Raw genomic sequence first — 15,651 nt, forward strand, 5'->3', positions numbered from 1 at the left:
AGCAGAGAGTGTGTATCATAATCGTCACGATAGATGAAATTTCATTCACATGTTTGTGGCTAGAATTTTCACAATATTTTCAAAATTTAATACCAACAACCCCTTTAATAAAATCAGCAAAATATGACGAACAAATTGTAGCCCGGTGAACAGAAATGGAGGAATGTTGTTATCATTAAAGCAGAGACACAGGAAGCAGGAACCGACGTAATCGTCTTACCTCCGGAACGGTTACGTATTTTCCCTGTCATGAGTGTAATTTTCCTGTAAATGTATAACCATGTACCTAGCGGGAAAATAGCCTTTGATCTATGGCACACGATCAACCCACACCGGCGGCGTGTCAACAAACACTACCGGTGGACACTGATATAAAACGTTCGACAACGTTTTTACGGAAGCCAACCAACCTCTTGGCTAAAGAAAATCTGGTACATTTTCCGACACACAAAAGTTAAACCGTAGAAAAATGGCACCCATTTCTGGTACGGCAAACAAAGGAGCCAACTGGCCCAGTTGACATAGGGACACAGTAAAAGTGAGAGTGTGAAGCAGGCGAACGAGCGAAGGAAAGGTTTGGCCAGCAATGTGTGCTTGAGGTGTATTTATATTTCCACACCGAGAAACATGGGGGTAGCCCATCGTGTCTTGCTCATATAAGAGCCCGCACGGGTACCACCAGTACGCACGGGGTTTATGTTTACCGAAGCTGCGACATAAACATTACGCGAAGGCAAAAGGCGGCTTTTAAGAAGTGTTCATTTTATAGCAGAAGGGAAGGAAAACACTAGAACGAGTCTGGTGGGAAAATGGGTTTAGGAAAATTAAGACAAAAGATGCCGCTACAGGGAGAACAGTTGATTTGTTTTGATTTGTTAACTAGCTGCTATGTGTGTGTTTTTTAATATCGTAAAATTATTTTCAACGCTAATTTTTACTCTTCTAATTACCGTCTACAAAAATGTTACACTTTCCAGTTTTCATAAAAAAAGGTTGAAGTCGTATGAACAATATTTGTACTTAATTCAATTTCATTAATCCGTCGTTTTAAAAAAAATTACAATCCGAATCGTTGAAAAAAAATCATACTATTTAGAACACTAAACTCTACAAAGATAAAATAATAAATGTAAAACAAAAGTAGAAAATTTAGAAAGCATTATGTAAGAAACAAAAACAAAAGCAAGCAGAAGGAAAATCGAAAATCAATATGCTAGAAACGACGGTCACTAAACGATCAATCAGTTAAAACATTGGACAGGAAGAAAAAAGAAACCGAGACGAAGCAGATGAAAACAAGTGGAAAGAAACCGAGCTCGATTAACGATCTCAATCCAATCAACGGAGGCTGCGCATAACCAAATCTCATCACCATCACCCACAAACACGCACGCATACATACCAGCTCTGACCCATACTAAACCAATTTGGAGAACTTTTGGGCTGTAGAGAAACGTGATGCCGAACAGGGAGAAGAAACAAGACGTCTTGTTAAGCCTTTTACAACTTTTCAATCACCTTTATATTCCCTTTTTTTATTTTTTCATTCCTTGCTAACCTTCTGCTCTTTTCATTCTCCTCTAGCTTGATCGCCGTGTAAAACTCTTCTCCTTCACTCATCAATGATTATCTTCTTTAAGCGCTTGTATCCCCAATTCCGTTGCGTTTTCGTCGTTGCATATTGGTTGCTCTTTAGCTTTGTATCACCAAAGCTTTTATCTTTCTACTTGCGTGTGTTTTTTGTTTCTTTGCTTCGTGTTTTATCCGTTTGCCTGTTGCCACTTATACCAAGAGATTTTTTTTTATTCTCTTTCGTTTTTCGTTGTTTTGTTTTTGGACGACTTCCTTACGATCAATCTCGTCTCGCACCTGACCTGGGCGCACATATCTCCGGTGTTCGCCTGCTATCCGATCGATGGTGTCGTTCGCTGTCCAATTTAATTGCCCATTTTACGCTAACAAACCATTCCCGTTCCGTCGTAGGAAATCTTCTTCTCGGTGTCATCTCGGCGTGTTTAAAACCTTAATCCTACCAGCCCGATCCAGAACCACTCCCGGTCCTGGGCTCGTTAAAGCAAAACAACATATGTGGAAAGAAGCGTGCAGCTTCGTACCAAAAACAAAAAAAAATGCTACCGAAGGTTGAAGAATAGTAAATCGGAATATCGATCATCAGCAAAAGCCACAGCAAACGGCAACGAAAAAACCACATCATTTTGCCGGGTGAATGCATAAATTAGCAAAACATATTACCTAGACATAAAGAGTAGCAAAATATGCATCCCGGTTGGAAGTAAAATAAAAAAAAATTTACGTAAAATTTATCGCTTCTGCATCGTCATGCAGGAAGCTTCCCATATCCTGCGTGCAGTTTGTTGTGATTTTAAACAGATTTTGTAGTATTTGTTTTTTTTAATACCTACATATTCTTGTTTATTTTCTGTTCGCTCACCTCACCACGACATCCGTGTTTTTTTTTCTCTTTACGAAGGGAAAGATACACAATAAATTGTGGTGAATATTTAATATTCAATCTACGTGGGGAATGTGGAATGTACAACAAATCAGTCGTCAAACAAACGAGCAGCGCGCGCGTATGGACAACAAAAAGACAACCAATATTCATGTTTATGTAAATTTGTGTAGCGATGTTTTCTTTTTGCTTGTTTTATTCAATTTTTGTTTTGTTTTCACATTGCATCTTGTTAAGACATTTCCTGTTATGTTTTTTTTATCTTTTGTTTTGTTTAATTCGTTTAATCTACCTCATAGATTTGTTGTGTATTAATATTATAAGAACAACTTAATCAAACAAGCTGAACCAAATAGACATTTTAAAAAAACTATTATGACGGTGTCTGTCATATGTAAAATATTTAAAAATATTAATTAAATTTAAAATTATGATAAAAAAAAACATTTAAAAAAAATTAAATATGAACGAAAAACAGAAAAAAGCTACTCATCAAATAAATGACCTAGCAAATTGTAAAATTTATAGCACATAAACACTAACTGCATATAATTACAGATAAAGATCAGGCAAAAGGAACTGTCATTCATTATTCTCGGGTTGTTCTCGGGCATATTTTTTGTGTCTCTGCCTTGTCGTATGGATGACCCTTGCTCGATCACGAACGAAAATTATGTACATTTCGCTAGTACCAACCATAATTTAATTTGAATCCTAAATGAACCCCAAACAAGACGGATAAAGTGAAAATTGCCTTCGTGTAAATCGCACTGGAAGTGGCAACGGCAACGGGTGAATTTGGACATGGCGGGAAACTACACTACCAGCATAATAATTCAACATGCAACGAGTTCCCCTGGGTTCCTTTTTCCCCGCCGTTTTGGCTGTTTCTTTCTTTTTCGATGAAGGATATCACTGCGCCAACAACATCGTCGTGGTCGTCCGTCGTGATCGTCCTGAAACTGCTCAGCACACCATGTGTGTGGTTTCGAAGCACTCGTCTTGATGTGCTCGTTTTTCGGAGCTAAATTTAAGAACCGTTGCTAAGTTGCGTCCCCTTTCGTACCAATGTCCCACAAATTCATCATCGGTTCCACGCTTTGGTCGATTCGTTCACAAGAACCAGAACTCTCGCCTGGCCTGGTCAGCTGTCTCTTTCTTTTCCTCTCTTCATCCCTCTCTCTCTTTCTCTTTTTTAGCTCCACTTTTGCGCGTTTCGGATATATTATGCGCGAAATAAAAAGTATGATCATCATCACTTAACTTGTCTTGTTATGTTACTCATTATTGTTTCCCATTCTGGAGTTTTTTTCCTGTTCTGACGACCTCCTGCCCAGAACCAGAAAATCGTAGAATATGGTTGGTCAGCCAAAAGCAAGTTTGGCGAAAGGGAGAGACTTGTTGATTTCGATACTGCAGCAGGTTCGGGGGCTCGGGGGGTTTTTTTAACCTCTTTTTACGATGAATTTTTACGATCTTGACCGCCCAGTCGGATGTTGATGGGGTAGAATGCTTTTTTTATGTTACTTCCTCGACATGAGCTCATCATGAGCCGTGAGTTCGTGCTCCGATAATATCGAGCATCGATCGTTTAAAAATCGTGCCGTTTTTGGGAAACACTGCTAAAAATGGATAAACATGATCATGCCATTTGTGCGTTTTGCTAAGTGTGTGTGTGGTTTGACCACAAATCGCCATTATCCGTGAGCGGGGTGTAGAATTGATTGGTTCTTGCAGACTTTTTTTTTAAAGTACACATATCATAAACAAATCATTTTCACCAACAGCTTCAAGTTGCAGGAGAGCTGGACACCTCTTTTGAAACATATAATTAGCAGTTGGTTTTGACACCTTCGAGGAGTGAATCCATTCAATGTTAGGGTGAGGTGAGAATTAAGACATCGCTCCAAACCTAAACTGTATCACCCCCGGAGGACAGTGGTGTTAATCGAACGTGTTTGTTACGATGCTAATATTTACAAGTTTTTTTTTATTATCAATAACAAACGCATACAACGAAATTAAGCACATTGTGCAAACAAACCAACAGCGAAAACATTTATCGCATTTATTGAATCATACATTAAGATAAACTATTGTATAAGCGACAATTCCAGGACGAAAGGATGAAAATTTATTGGGTGCTTGAAAATGATTTGGTTTTTTCATTGAAAAAATTTGGAGAAAAAAGATTTGGTCGTATGACCAAAATCGGCATCCGGTTGTATCTAGCAAATCCCATACAAAATTTTGAAAAAAGTCGTGTCGTATTGCCATCAGCCTTAATGAGCAATATTTCTTGCAAACGATCGAGTTGTATGATCGCACATTTTAATTGAACAAGTTGTTGAGGTGAAGCAGTTTTCAAGCAATGTTAATTAAGTATTTTTCATGCAAGTATTATGAGAAAATTATCAGCTTTGCTTTGCAGGTGACCACGGATGAGAGACAGAGATTGAGGTGTAGTGGAGTGTGCCTTGTGACTTGAGGAGGCGTAACGATGTTGTGACACTTGAAATTATCTAAAATCACTCAACTAATACTCAACACGCCAGGGTGATTTTTGTATTTTCCGGTCTATTTAAGTACGTCTGGTAAGCCCAATTTAGCTCATTACCACCTAGGATGCTACCCAACCGGTCGACTACCGGTTGTTATGCAACATTACACCTGTCAAACGATACCAGCCAAACCTGTCAAAAATTTGACATTTCTCGCCTGTTTCTCTACGGAAAAGAGAAGAAATTAAAAGCCAGAATCCAGTTACCCACGCAAAGACGCGCACGGAATAATCTGTCTGGATTGTTACTGGATATTACAACCAAAGCACCAGGATGTGCTGCGAACCGATGACGGTAATTGTGAACGTTGACGTTGCTCTGCCACCGGTTTGCTAATAAGATCGATCGATTACCTTTCTCTTTTTTGCTTTCCCGTTGCGCAACGAAGAACGATCGCGCAAAAGAACGCGCACAAAATCGAACCGAGACGGAAGGGTAAAAATTTCAGAACCACAAAACCCATGCCGGACAATTGATCAGCCGTAAAGGGAGAAAACAATGCCAAGCAACAAGTCACACACATACACACAGTTACTTATGCTGCACGCATTTATTTCAATAATTGAATCGTTTGCACATCATTCTGCTGCTTCCAGCATGGAAGTAATGGAGCATAAAGACAAATGCGTCTTACAACGCATGGTTCGATCGTTGGGCGATCGTCAGTAACGAGAACGAGAAGAAGTATTTTTAAAAAATCATAAGAACAAGTGAGAGATCATATCACAAAGAAGGGAAGGAAGTTGAAAAGTAGGAAAAGGGGAAGGAAAAGCTGTTCAAGAGTAATTGCATTGATTGAATCCAATTTTGCGCCAGCTGGTCAAGTGATGGAACCGGTCAAAGATGGCGTGCATCCTTCTTGGGGCGTTTTTGGAAGCAATTTGCAAGATTCGGTAAAGCGAGACTGTTCGTTCAGGCACATCCGTGCTCATAAGTTAGGAAAAGAAAAGTAATATTAAGCATTTAAAAAAAAACTTGAATGAAAAAAGAACCATAAATTCAGCATGAAAAACATTATTTTTTTACAATACAGCGGTGGCTAAAGAAAGTCTATTAACGAATGCAAAAGCTGATTTTAGTGTAAAATCCAACTACAGTGGAATCGCCGATTATCCGTGCTTATTGGGACTCAGCCCTTGTTGGATAAGCGAAAAGGCACGGATAATAGACACAACTCTTTATATTGATAAATATTAATGTTTAGTGTGTAATGGGCGGGACAAAAGTTGATGTTAATTTTCTTAGTTACACTTTACAAAATAAATCTGTTTTGTTTAGTAGAATTTGAGCAAATTGTATCACTCCCTGTAGAGGCTTTCATTTCTTGCCATCATCGATTTTGTAGTTAATATGTCAATTCGACTTTGGAACTGTCATTTCTGAGCTGCACGGATAATGGGACAGCCGGATAAAAGGTACCGGGATAATCGGCACTCAACTGTACTACCTTTTCCAGCAATGATACCATAAAAATAAAGCATACGTTGTGTGAAGATCGCATTCACAAACAAACCCAAAGCTAATGTCAATTTAGACGCCATCCTCAATTTATATCCACATCGTCAAGAGCAAAGATAAACACCACTTAATTAAGATGAGTAAATTGTTGGTCGGTGTTATCTTGTGATAACTGCATAATCATTATCCTTTTGTCGCTACGGTAGGCACCAGCTTGAAAAATCTTTATCTGTTCCAGGGCACTCATTTGTGAGCATTCAAATGAACGATTCCACGTATCATCATGTTAAATCGACGTTAAACCTTTTTTTAACCATTTTGCAACGACAAGATTGTGTGTTTCTAACTAGCATTTTTGGCAGTCTCATACATCGCGCTATATTTGCGCAACATTTTGCCATACGGCATAGGGCAAGAGTGAAGATAAATAAACGGAACCGGATTAGTACACATCACCTCTAGCGGCACTGGAAGGTAAATATTGAACGTTCGCAATTTTTGAGAGCCAGGCGCAATTCTTTTTTTCTACTTTGAAACTTCGTCATGTTTGCAGACCTATTAAAGATTGTCCTATTAAATAATCTAGTACGTCACCTTTTTGCGTCAATATTGGCTATGAGCTAACAGATTTAAAGTGCGTAAGTTGTGTGGTGAGTTTGAGAATCTCACCAGGAAAAATGGGTTTGAGTGAATCTTCACTGAAAGTCACAAATTTGTAATTCATTCGCATTAAATTTGGAAATTTGTATTACAATGAAGTTTAATTACAATGACGTAGTTTAACAAAAATACTTAAGTTCAAGCAAATTTTTGAATTTTTTTATCGCAGAGCGATTGATATGGAAACACCCAATGCGTTAGCGAATCACTCAAAATTGATATAGAATCGCGTGCAAATGATATCGAATGTCAAATGAGCGGGATGTTCACGAATGGTATGATTCAAAAGTGGAAACATACAATAATTTCGTTGATGAAATTAAAAAAAAATCCAAAATAGGGACTATAGGGGAAATTATTATTATTAAATTATTATGAACGCAAATAGGTTAGTTTTCATCAAATTGGAGCTGACCATTCGAAAAACTAACAGTGTAACGAACACAATGCAACAATCGTATGAATCTGACATTCCATATCAATGGCAAACGATTCTATAACAATTTTAGATGATTCTCTAACGTGTTGAGTGTTTCATATTCACTGGAGCGATTCCTTAAGGCTGGTGGCACAGCTCCATCGCTCCGATTTTTTCGCATGGTTCTGTCAAAATTTTGTATGGGATATGACAGATCTCAAAAGCTTCCGATTTTATCGGAAGGTTGAAACAAAAATTTTTGTTTCCATCGGAAGGTACCTTCCGATTTTATTTGTCAAACTGAACTCGCTCGTATAAAACTCTCAAATGATTCTTTTTCTCGAAATGACAATGGCAAATGTTTCCATTTATTGTAAATAAACCATTAACCGTGGCAAACGTGCGTTTGGACGAAGAAAATCCATCAAATCCATAGTGAAATCGTGCGGAAAAATCGGAAGAGCTGTGCCATACCTTGCGATTCGCATATGCGAAAAAATCGGAGCGATGGAGCTGTGCCACCAGCCTAACCCTATTGTCAATGACCGCCTACCTGGATAAGTTTTGCACTTTTATTTTTTAATATCTTTTGATAGGAAAGTCGTACAGACTTGAAATTTTTAAAATGCCTAGAAAAACATGTTTTTCTCCATTTCGTTCAAAAAGAAAAATTTTAAAATTATTTTTACCATTTTTTAAATATTTTTTTCGATTGATACCCCTTATATCTACGACCGCCTACACGGGTAGGCCATACGATTTATATGGGGTTTGCATTTTTTTCGGATTCTAAAGCGTATATCTTTTGATCTGCTCGTCGTATTTGCATGAAACTTTCAAGAAAGATGGGATTTTTTGTTGTCCAACTAATATCATTTAGCTGATAATTTAAAAAATTCTGGTTTCTAGTTTTTTTTTGCATTTTTACAAATTTTTCTCCGTATATCTATGACCGCCTGACCGGGTAGGCCATGGGATTTATATGGGAGTTTTTATTTTTTCGGAAGTTTTCTGGGACAACCTTCAGCCGAGATACCTCAGGAAGAACCAAACATAAAGGAAATTGCTATTTATGTCAAAAACCCTGCTTGTTCTTCGCGTTCTGAATTTAACACATATTTCTCCAAATGTAAATAATGTTAAATATTGGCACTTAGTGTTAGTAATATGTTAATATTTGAGCTTTATAATAGCTTACGGGGAAGGTCCTAATTATAAAATAGAAAAAAGGGTGTATTGTTTTTTTTTAATAACGCAGAGTTGTGAAAATAATACACAAACATTAAAGATGATTAATTTGCTACAATTAACCCCGAAAAACAAGATATATGCTTTATACTTGATTTAGAATCCGAAAACTGAAAAATACCATACAAATCGTATGGTCTAGCCGGGTAGGCGGTCGTAGATATACGGAGAAAATTTTGTAAAAAATGTAAAATACACAAATCCAGAATTTTTAAAATTCTCAGCTAAATGATATTAGTTGGAAAACTAAAAAACCCATCTTTCTTGAAAGTTTCATGCAAATACGACGAGCAGATCAAAAGATATACGCTTCAGAATTCGAAAAAACGAAAACTCCCATACAAATCGTATGGCCTACCCGGGTAGGCGGTCGTAGAACAACGTGTATTTTTTTGGTCGTAGACACTACGGTTAAAGATGGCTCGCCTCAGCTTATCATTTGCATTTCCCTCCATCGGCTAGAATGTTCCTTTCTATTGGTATAGTTTTCGGGTTTTGTCTTAATTTACACTCTTTGTGATGAGGTTCCTCTCGGGTACAGGTGATACAAGACAAGACCGATACAAAATTCCATCCAGACCATTTCCCCCGTACGCAACAGTTACTGGCCCATCATCCAACTGCTGTTGAATTAAATCTAATTCTAATAAAAAACAGAGAGAAATGGTAGTAATCAAAAGAAGAACAAACTAGGTATATTTTAATATGTTTAAAAGTTTACATACATTTATTACTGAAAGATATCATTCTCAAGTAAATTGGTGTAATACTACTTAGAAGCTTATCATCTAAAACTCATGCAAATAAAGAAGATCGCAATGAATAACATTCAATAAAATAAAATAAAAATGCTCTACGAACAACCCCAGAAGGGCAAAGAGCCAAATATACAACTTGACCTCTTCGGTTGGCCTCAAGGTCGGCAATTCGGACGCTTTTCATCCAGAACCGACAGCAGCAGCAGCAAAAAAGTGTTGCTGGTTGTATATTCTCTCTTATTTTTTCTTTCTTTCGCTCTGTTCAAGTTTGAGCTCTCGAAACACACAAACTAAAAGAAAAATGACTAATGATCGACCATATATCTGCGTGTATCAATCAAAATTCGAGGAAAACCGTACCGTCGCAAGTTCGAAAACCGTTCCCCGGACAAACCAGCATCACACCAACAATCCCATTACCCAAGAGAGCGAGAACCAGCAACGCTACTCCCATTGCAAAGAAATTGTATTCCACACAATATCGCGGGTATGAATCGATCTTCCTTTACTCTGCTCGTGACTTGTTCTCATCCAACCGTGCAGGCAACGGAATCGTTACCAGAAGATGATCACGCTCATATAAAGAGTTGACTGGGAAAAGGGAAGTTCTGTTCACCGGAGAACCGAAACGAAGAACGTGGGGCCAGAAAATAAATAAAACGATCAGTGCCTTGTTATGAGATCTCTACTTATTACTTTTTCGCTCTTGCTTTTTGGCGTTTTTTTCGTGTGTTCTTGGTCTGCGGCGCGAGTATAGGCCCTGCGTGTAGGGCAGGTGGATCATCGCCAAAGGAAAGACTGATATTTTCTCTTCCTTGTGCAGATCATCGAGGGATTCTCCCGTTGAAATTCGTTTTCCACATCTCACACACAAACCATTTCCTCCAGGGCAAGCGAATTTCAACTCGTTGACGCTTGTGTGCGTGTAGTTGTGCCGGCGAGATCGATCGTCCTAAATCATTTCCCACTTGCGTGTGCGAGTGCGTCGGCTTGGCGAGCGTACGATCTTACGCATGAGCACAACGGTACATGTGTGTACGTGTGCTTTTTTGCTTCTGGTGCATGTTGGAGTTTTCGTAGAAAACTAAACACACATGGTGGAAACCCAAGAACCGAAGATGTACTGCAGCCGTCCGCCGTGTGACGACAGCTCTCAAGATTTTACTACCTTAACACAACACCATCACGACGTTCGGCTCTCGCTCTTGTTCTATTTAAAACCGAACCAAGAACAAGATATACCCTTCTTCTTGCACTTGGAAACATGTAAAACCGGTTCAAAACAATATTTGATTTCATACTTAAAATATTGTTTAACACTTAGTTAAAGCTAGACTTTGCACCTACAATTAAATGACAAACGTTTAGCTACGTATACACTATATAGTTTCATCTGTTTTGCTTCGTTTCATTCATTACTCTTTTTTTTCATATTTCTTATACGATCACATTCTTGCGTTTTTATTTTATGTTTTCTCTTTTTTCAAGCATTTTATTCTTCCAAAGTATTTTATCTTCCTATTTATACACCTTCGCTCTCTTATGCTTGATCATTCATTTTTTTCTTTTCTTTTCGTCTATTCTATTTTGGGCAGTTTTTTACAGCATGTTTTCTTTTTCGTCTATATTCGATTGTTAAGGCATACGTTTTTTTTTCTTCATGCCCATATTCTTCCTCATGTTATCCCGATCGTATGCTGCTTATGTTATGTCCGAATTGTTTGTTGCTTTCGTTCGTCTTCAAACCCATCTTACACATTCGAAAACGAGATAGAAAGAGAGATCGTTCACTCTATCCAAGCTTCTCTGGTCAACATTTATCTCCCGCTGCTGACCGAGGTCATTTCCTTTTGCTTGTTTTCCGCAATTACTTGGTGACGTGTTTCGGTTTTCCTCCTTTGCGTACGCTTTATAAGGTGCTTCTAGGTTGTGGCTAGTTTGTGTACGGATTTTTTTTACATTTATGAATGCATCCACAACATCCAGTAACGTTCAGCCGCAACTAGCATGAACATGCGCTTGCGTGAGCTATATTTTGTTTCTTGATATGGTGGTCTTTTGCTGCGAAATGAAGCATGTGACATATTTTATGTTAAAGCCAAATGATGTAGAAAAGTTGGTGATTCAATAACTTAAAAGTAGCACAATAACAAGACAAATAAAAAAACTTCTTTATCACAAAACAATTCTTTTATTCTCGTAGTCTGACAAATAATTTATTTTCAAATACAAATTCATGTGATGTACAATACATTGGAACGAATATAAAAGTGTCCCAGTAAGAATATAAACGACACGATGCACAAGAAAGCAGAAAGGCAAAGGTGCATAACACAGCGGGATACGGCCATGAGAAGAAATATGCACATGCACCGGACAGGTAAGTCTGGCAAGCTGACCAGCTGAGTTTCGTTGAATGAAGGGATGCGGGAAATAAAGTTTGATAACCCTGCAAGAGTTTAGGAAGATTCGAAAATAAACTTTATGAAGGTTAGACCTTCCATTAGCCCGAACTCAGCTGTTGGTAGAGTTAGTCAGTACATCGAAAAACAAAACGAACATTGCTGACATCTTAATTCAAAGAAGCATAAAAATGTGATACAATAAAAAAATACCATGAAGTAGCTGACTGCATGTTGGATTTTAATTATAACTGATTTATAAAAAACAGGAAATCAATACTTTGTGCAATTTAAACCAAATTCTTTTAAATAAACACATCTTTAGAAAGTGTTAAATGAAAGACAACAAAGAAATGATTCTTACAAAAGTGATACAATAAATACGGTCAAAGAGAACGAAACTTTACTGACAAACATCACACATATTAATACAAACTACTATTTAAAAAAACATTGATAAAACATTTAAATGGTAACATATAGCAAATCTTTTGGTGTCAGAAAGCCGAGCGAAAAAGGTAAACAGAATGTTAAAAGATTCGCAAGCCAAATATTCGAGTTAAAATAGGCAAAAAAATACTGCAATGTACCAATATATAGTGAATAGATTAGAAACAATAAATTATGCACAAATTGAAAAAGAAAGCAATTAACGCACTTGAGAATGGATTTTGTTTTAAGATGTGAAGTATACTATATTATACACTCTTATTATATTATAAGAGACGCATACTGTTAAATCTGGCAATGTAAACTACAGAATTTATTGAAAATATGACATTTATCAATCTTTTCAAATTTTGAGTTTGTCATGCAAAATTCTTGTTTAAAAGTTTGTCGAAAAAAAAACTTTTAGAAGGAAACATTTAATACAGTGTGCCAAAGCGATACAATAAGATTAAAATAATAAGAAAGCAAAACTATAGTAGAGGAAATATTTTAAACAATTCAAAAACATTCTCGACACCGGTTTACAGCATCAGAATACGAAACTAGTTCTCCTGCAAAGGAAAACCATTAAATTACTATTATCATTATTCTACATCCTTTGCGCACATAAAACACGATGGGTGCATACTTAGCATGCTGCCAACGGATCTCCTATTATGCTCTCCAAATGTTTCGCACGTGACGAAACTGGCTAGAACAAATAATCAGCAAAAGCCTTAATATCGAGAACCAGCCAAAACCGTACCGAGTGTGCACACGTTGGTGGTGACATGATTTCCCATCGTGCCGTGCTAGGAAGCACTTTGTCACGGATTCACTCCACGATGGGCAGAGCTCTTAATTTGCACCGCGCTGTAAGCACCTTTGCTTTCAAGTGCTGGGGAAGTGATACCCCTTGATGGGCGCGAATGGAGACAAACGAGATCGGGCACTGAACATGAACCTGCTCATCACGTGCAAGGAATTAACAAAGTAGAAAGAAGTACACGTAGCTATGCGCAGTTCCAATAAGTATAAGACACATACCCATGCTTTTAATGAAACTTAAACCGTATGTTTAATTTTAATAACTAAAAACGACTTCCTGACGACATCAACTAGTACATATATTAGAGAGATCTTGGCAAAACATGTGTTGTGCGATTTTGTTTCCAATGATACATTTCCTATGGCACAATCTAAAAATCTCATAAATTACTCAGACACGGCACATTACGCTGCAGTAAAGTATTATTCATTTCAGAAAGAAAAAAAACAACCTGCCATGAATGACAAACTGCTCTGCTGGGGCATAAATTCCACCAAAAAAAACCGTTTTTGTCAAAAAAATGGACCAAAAGAACACTTCTTTCTTAACGATCGTTTGCAGCGAGTACTTCCCGGTTGATCGCTTTTTCGTGTCACGTTTCGCACATTATTTACGACCGTACTCTAAACCATATGGTCGGGTTATGAACTAGAAATTGTTTGCAAATGTTTGTGAGACTTTTTGTTTTCGTATTCGTTGATGCGTTTGATCGAGCTGTATTGCTTTAAATTAGAACTCTGCTAGAACCCAATCAGCCTCGTGACGGGAGATATTTTCGTATTCCCCAGCCAGCAAAGATATTTTTTTCAGAATATAGGGGAATGGAATATAAATCTTTAACGAAATTTGGACAATAGTTTTGTCAAACAAAATGGACCATTTCCACCACCGCCTAGGAATTGGAGGGAATTTTATCAGTGCAGCAGAAGATACATGACACCTTCAGCTTGTCTGTTGATTTGGGTGACGATACTTGTCCACAATGCTCGCTGTCGTTATCCCCCAAAGCATTATTATGACCGCTATCGCGTGTTATCGTGCTCGCGTAGATAAGGGAGTGTGCGATGTATGTTGTATTGGACATTCGCAAAGGAAAGTTGGTACCTCACATGGGGTACCAGCAGCAGTGTCTTGAAGCAAGCCGAAAATTATATAAAAAAAACATCATAAAAATAGTAGCAACACTTTTCCCACGGCCTACCTTGATTAGTGTTAAATAGTCCTACTGCGATAAAATGTACTAGCAACAGTGTTGAAAGCACAGTACAGCAGGATGATTTTTGCGTGGTTTGCGCCACACTGGGACGTCGAATTCGTTGCAAATCAGTGATTGATCGGGCGGTGATGATCGCTGGTTCCGTCTGAGCAGGTATCTTCCGCCTACAGGACGAAATGGTCGGCCGGAGGGGATCCCTACTGTTACATAGCTTGACCTTGCCCATCTCGTCATAGCTGGCTCGTTCGAGGATGCTGAATACAAACATATACGTAAACACAGATACACGCACGCACGCACACACTAGAACCTGCGAGGGATTCGTAACTGAAACAGCATTGTTCTTCAATTATCCACTCATCACGATACTAATATTAGGTACACTTTTTTAATAGCTTTTTTTAACACGAAGGATTTGCACCTTTCTTTATCACCAAAAAGGCAACGCACTGTAATTCACCTTTTCTCACGATCACTTTGCACTAGCGCACTACTACAGCAAACACAACAAGCTCAATCGATCCGGTATAATTTGCGTTCACGCTTCAATCCACTAGAAACACTGGAAGCAGTTATCTTCTATCAAAAAAATTTGGTTTGCAGTACCGCTTCACATTATTCTTTGCTTGGACAAACATCAATTGCTTACGATCGCGGCAGTGGCGGCCATCTTCGGCATCTCCTTTTTGCCGCCCGTCTTTTGCTGCGTACCCACCCACAACACCCGACAACAAGCACTACGCCGCTGGAGCACACAAATTAGTAAAACTAGCTACACTAGAGAACACAGGGCGTGGAAAAACAGCATCACATTACACTTATTGCTAGTACACGACACAAGGCGTTAGAAATTTTGTATTGCGTACGCATTAAAATTGAAGAAAAACTATCGTGCAAGCCAGAAGCCAGATAAATAAATGCGATCCGACGCGAATGACGTACAGCGAAATACAAAGCGAATGGAAGGTAGCGGTACGGTTTGATGGCGAACGATTTGACAGATGTGATTTGAGTGTTCCTTTTATGACCAATGAACAGTCCCATAGTGTGGTGTGCTCGTGTAGCGGAGAGAATTATTCTGCTGTCAAGCGGTAAAATAACCAAAAATAGCGTTAAATAAAAAAAATATTATTTCTATTTATTTACTGCATAATAAAGCATTTAAATTACCATTTCTTATCAACCATTTGTTTTGCGAA

General features: G+C 38.1%; 1 protein-coding gene across 1 annotated transcript in view; it reads right to left on the reverse strand.

Moving 5' to 3' along the window:
• The window catches only part of LOC125770315 (low-density lipoprotein receptor-related protein 6), a 29,900-nt gene extending 14,363 nt beyond the window's left edge, over nt 1-15,537 (reverse strand). The window contains exon 1 of the mRNA XM_049439735.1: nt 14,438-15,537. Coding sequence (XP_049295692.1) covers nt 14,438-14,720 — 283 coding nt within the window. The 5' untranslated portion in view covers nt 14,721-15,537. The remainder of the gene's footprint in view (nt 1-14,437) is intronic.
• Nucleotides 15,538-15,651: the final 114 nt, after the last annotated feature.

The sequence above is a fragment of the Anopheles funestus genome, chromosome 3RL, assembly GCF_943734845.2.
Source record: "Anopheles funestus chromosome 3RL, idAnoFuneDA-416_04, whole genome shotgun sequence".
Taxonomy (NCBI): Eukaryota; Metazoa; Arthropoda; class Insecta; order Diptera; family Culicidae; genus Anopheles; species Anopheles funestus.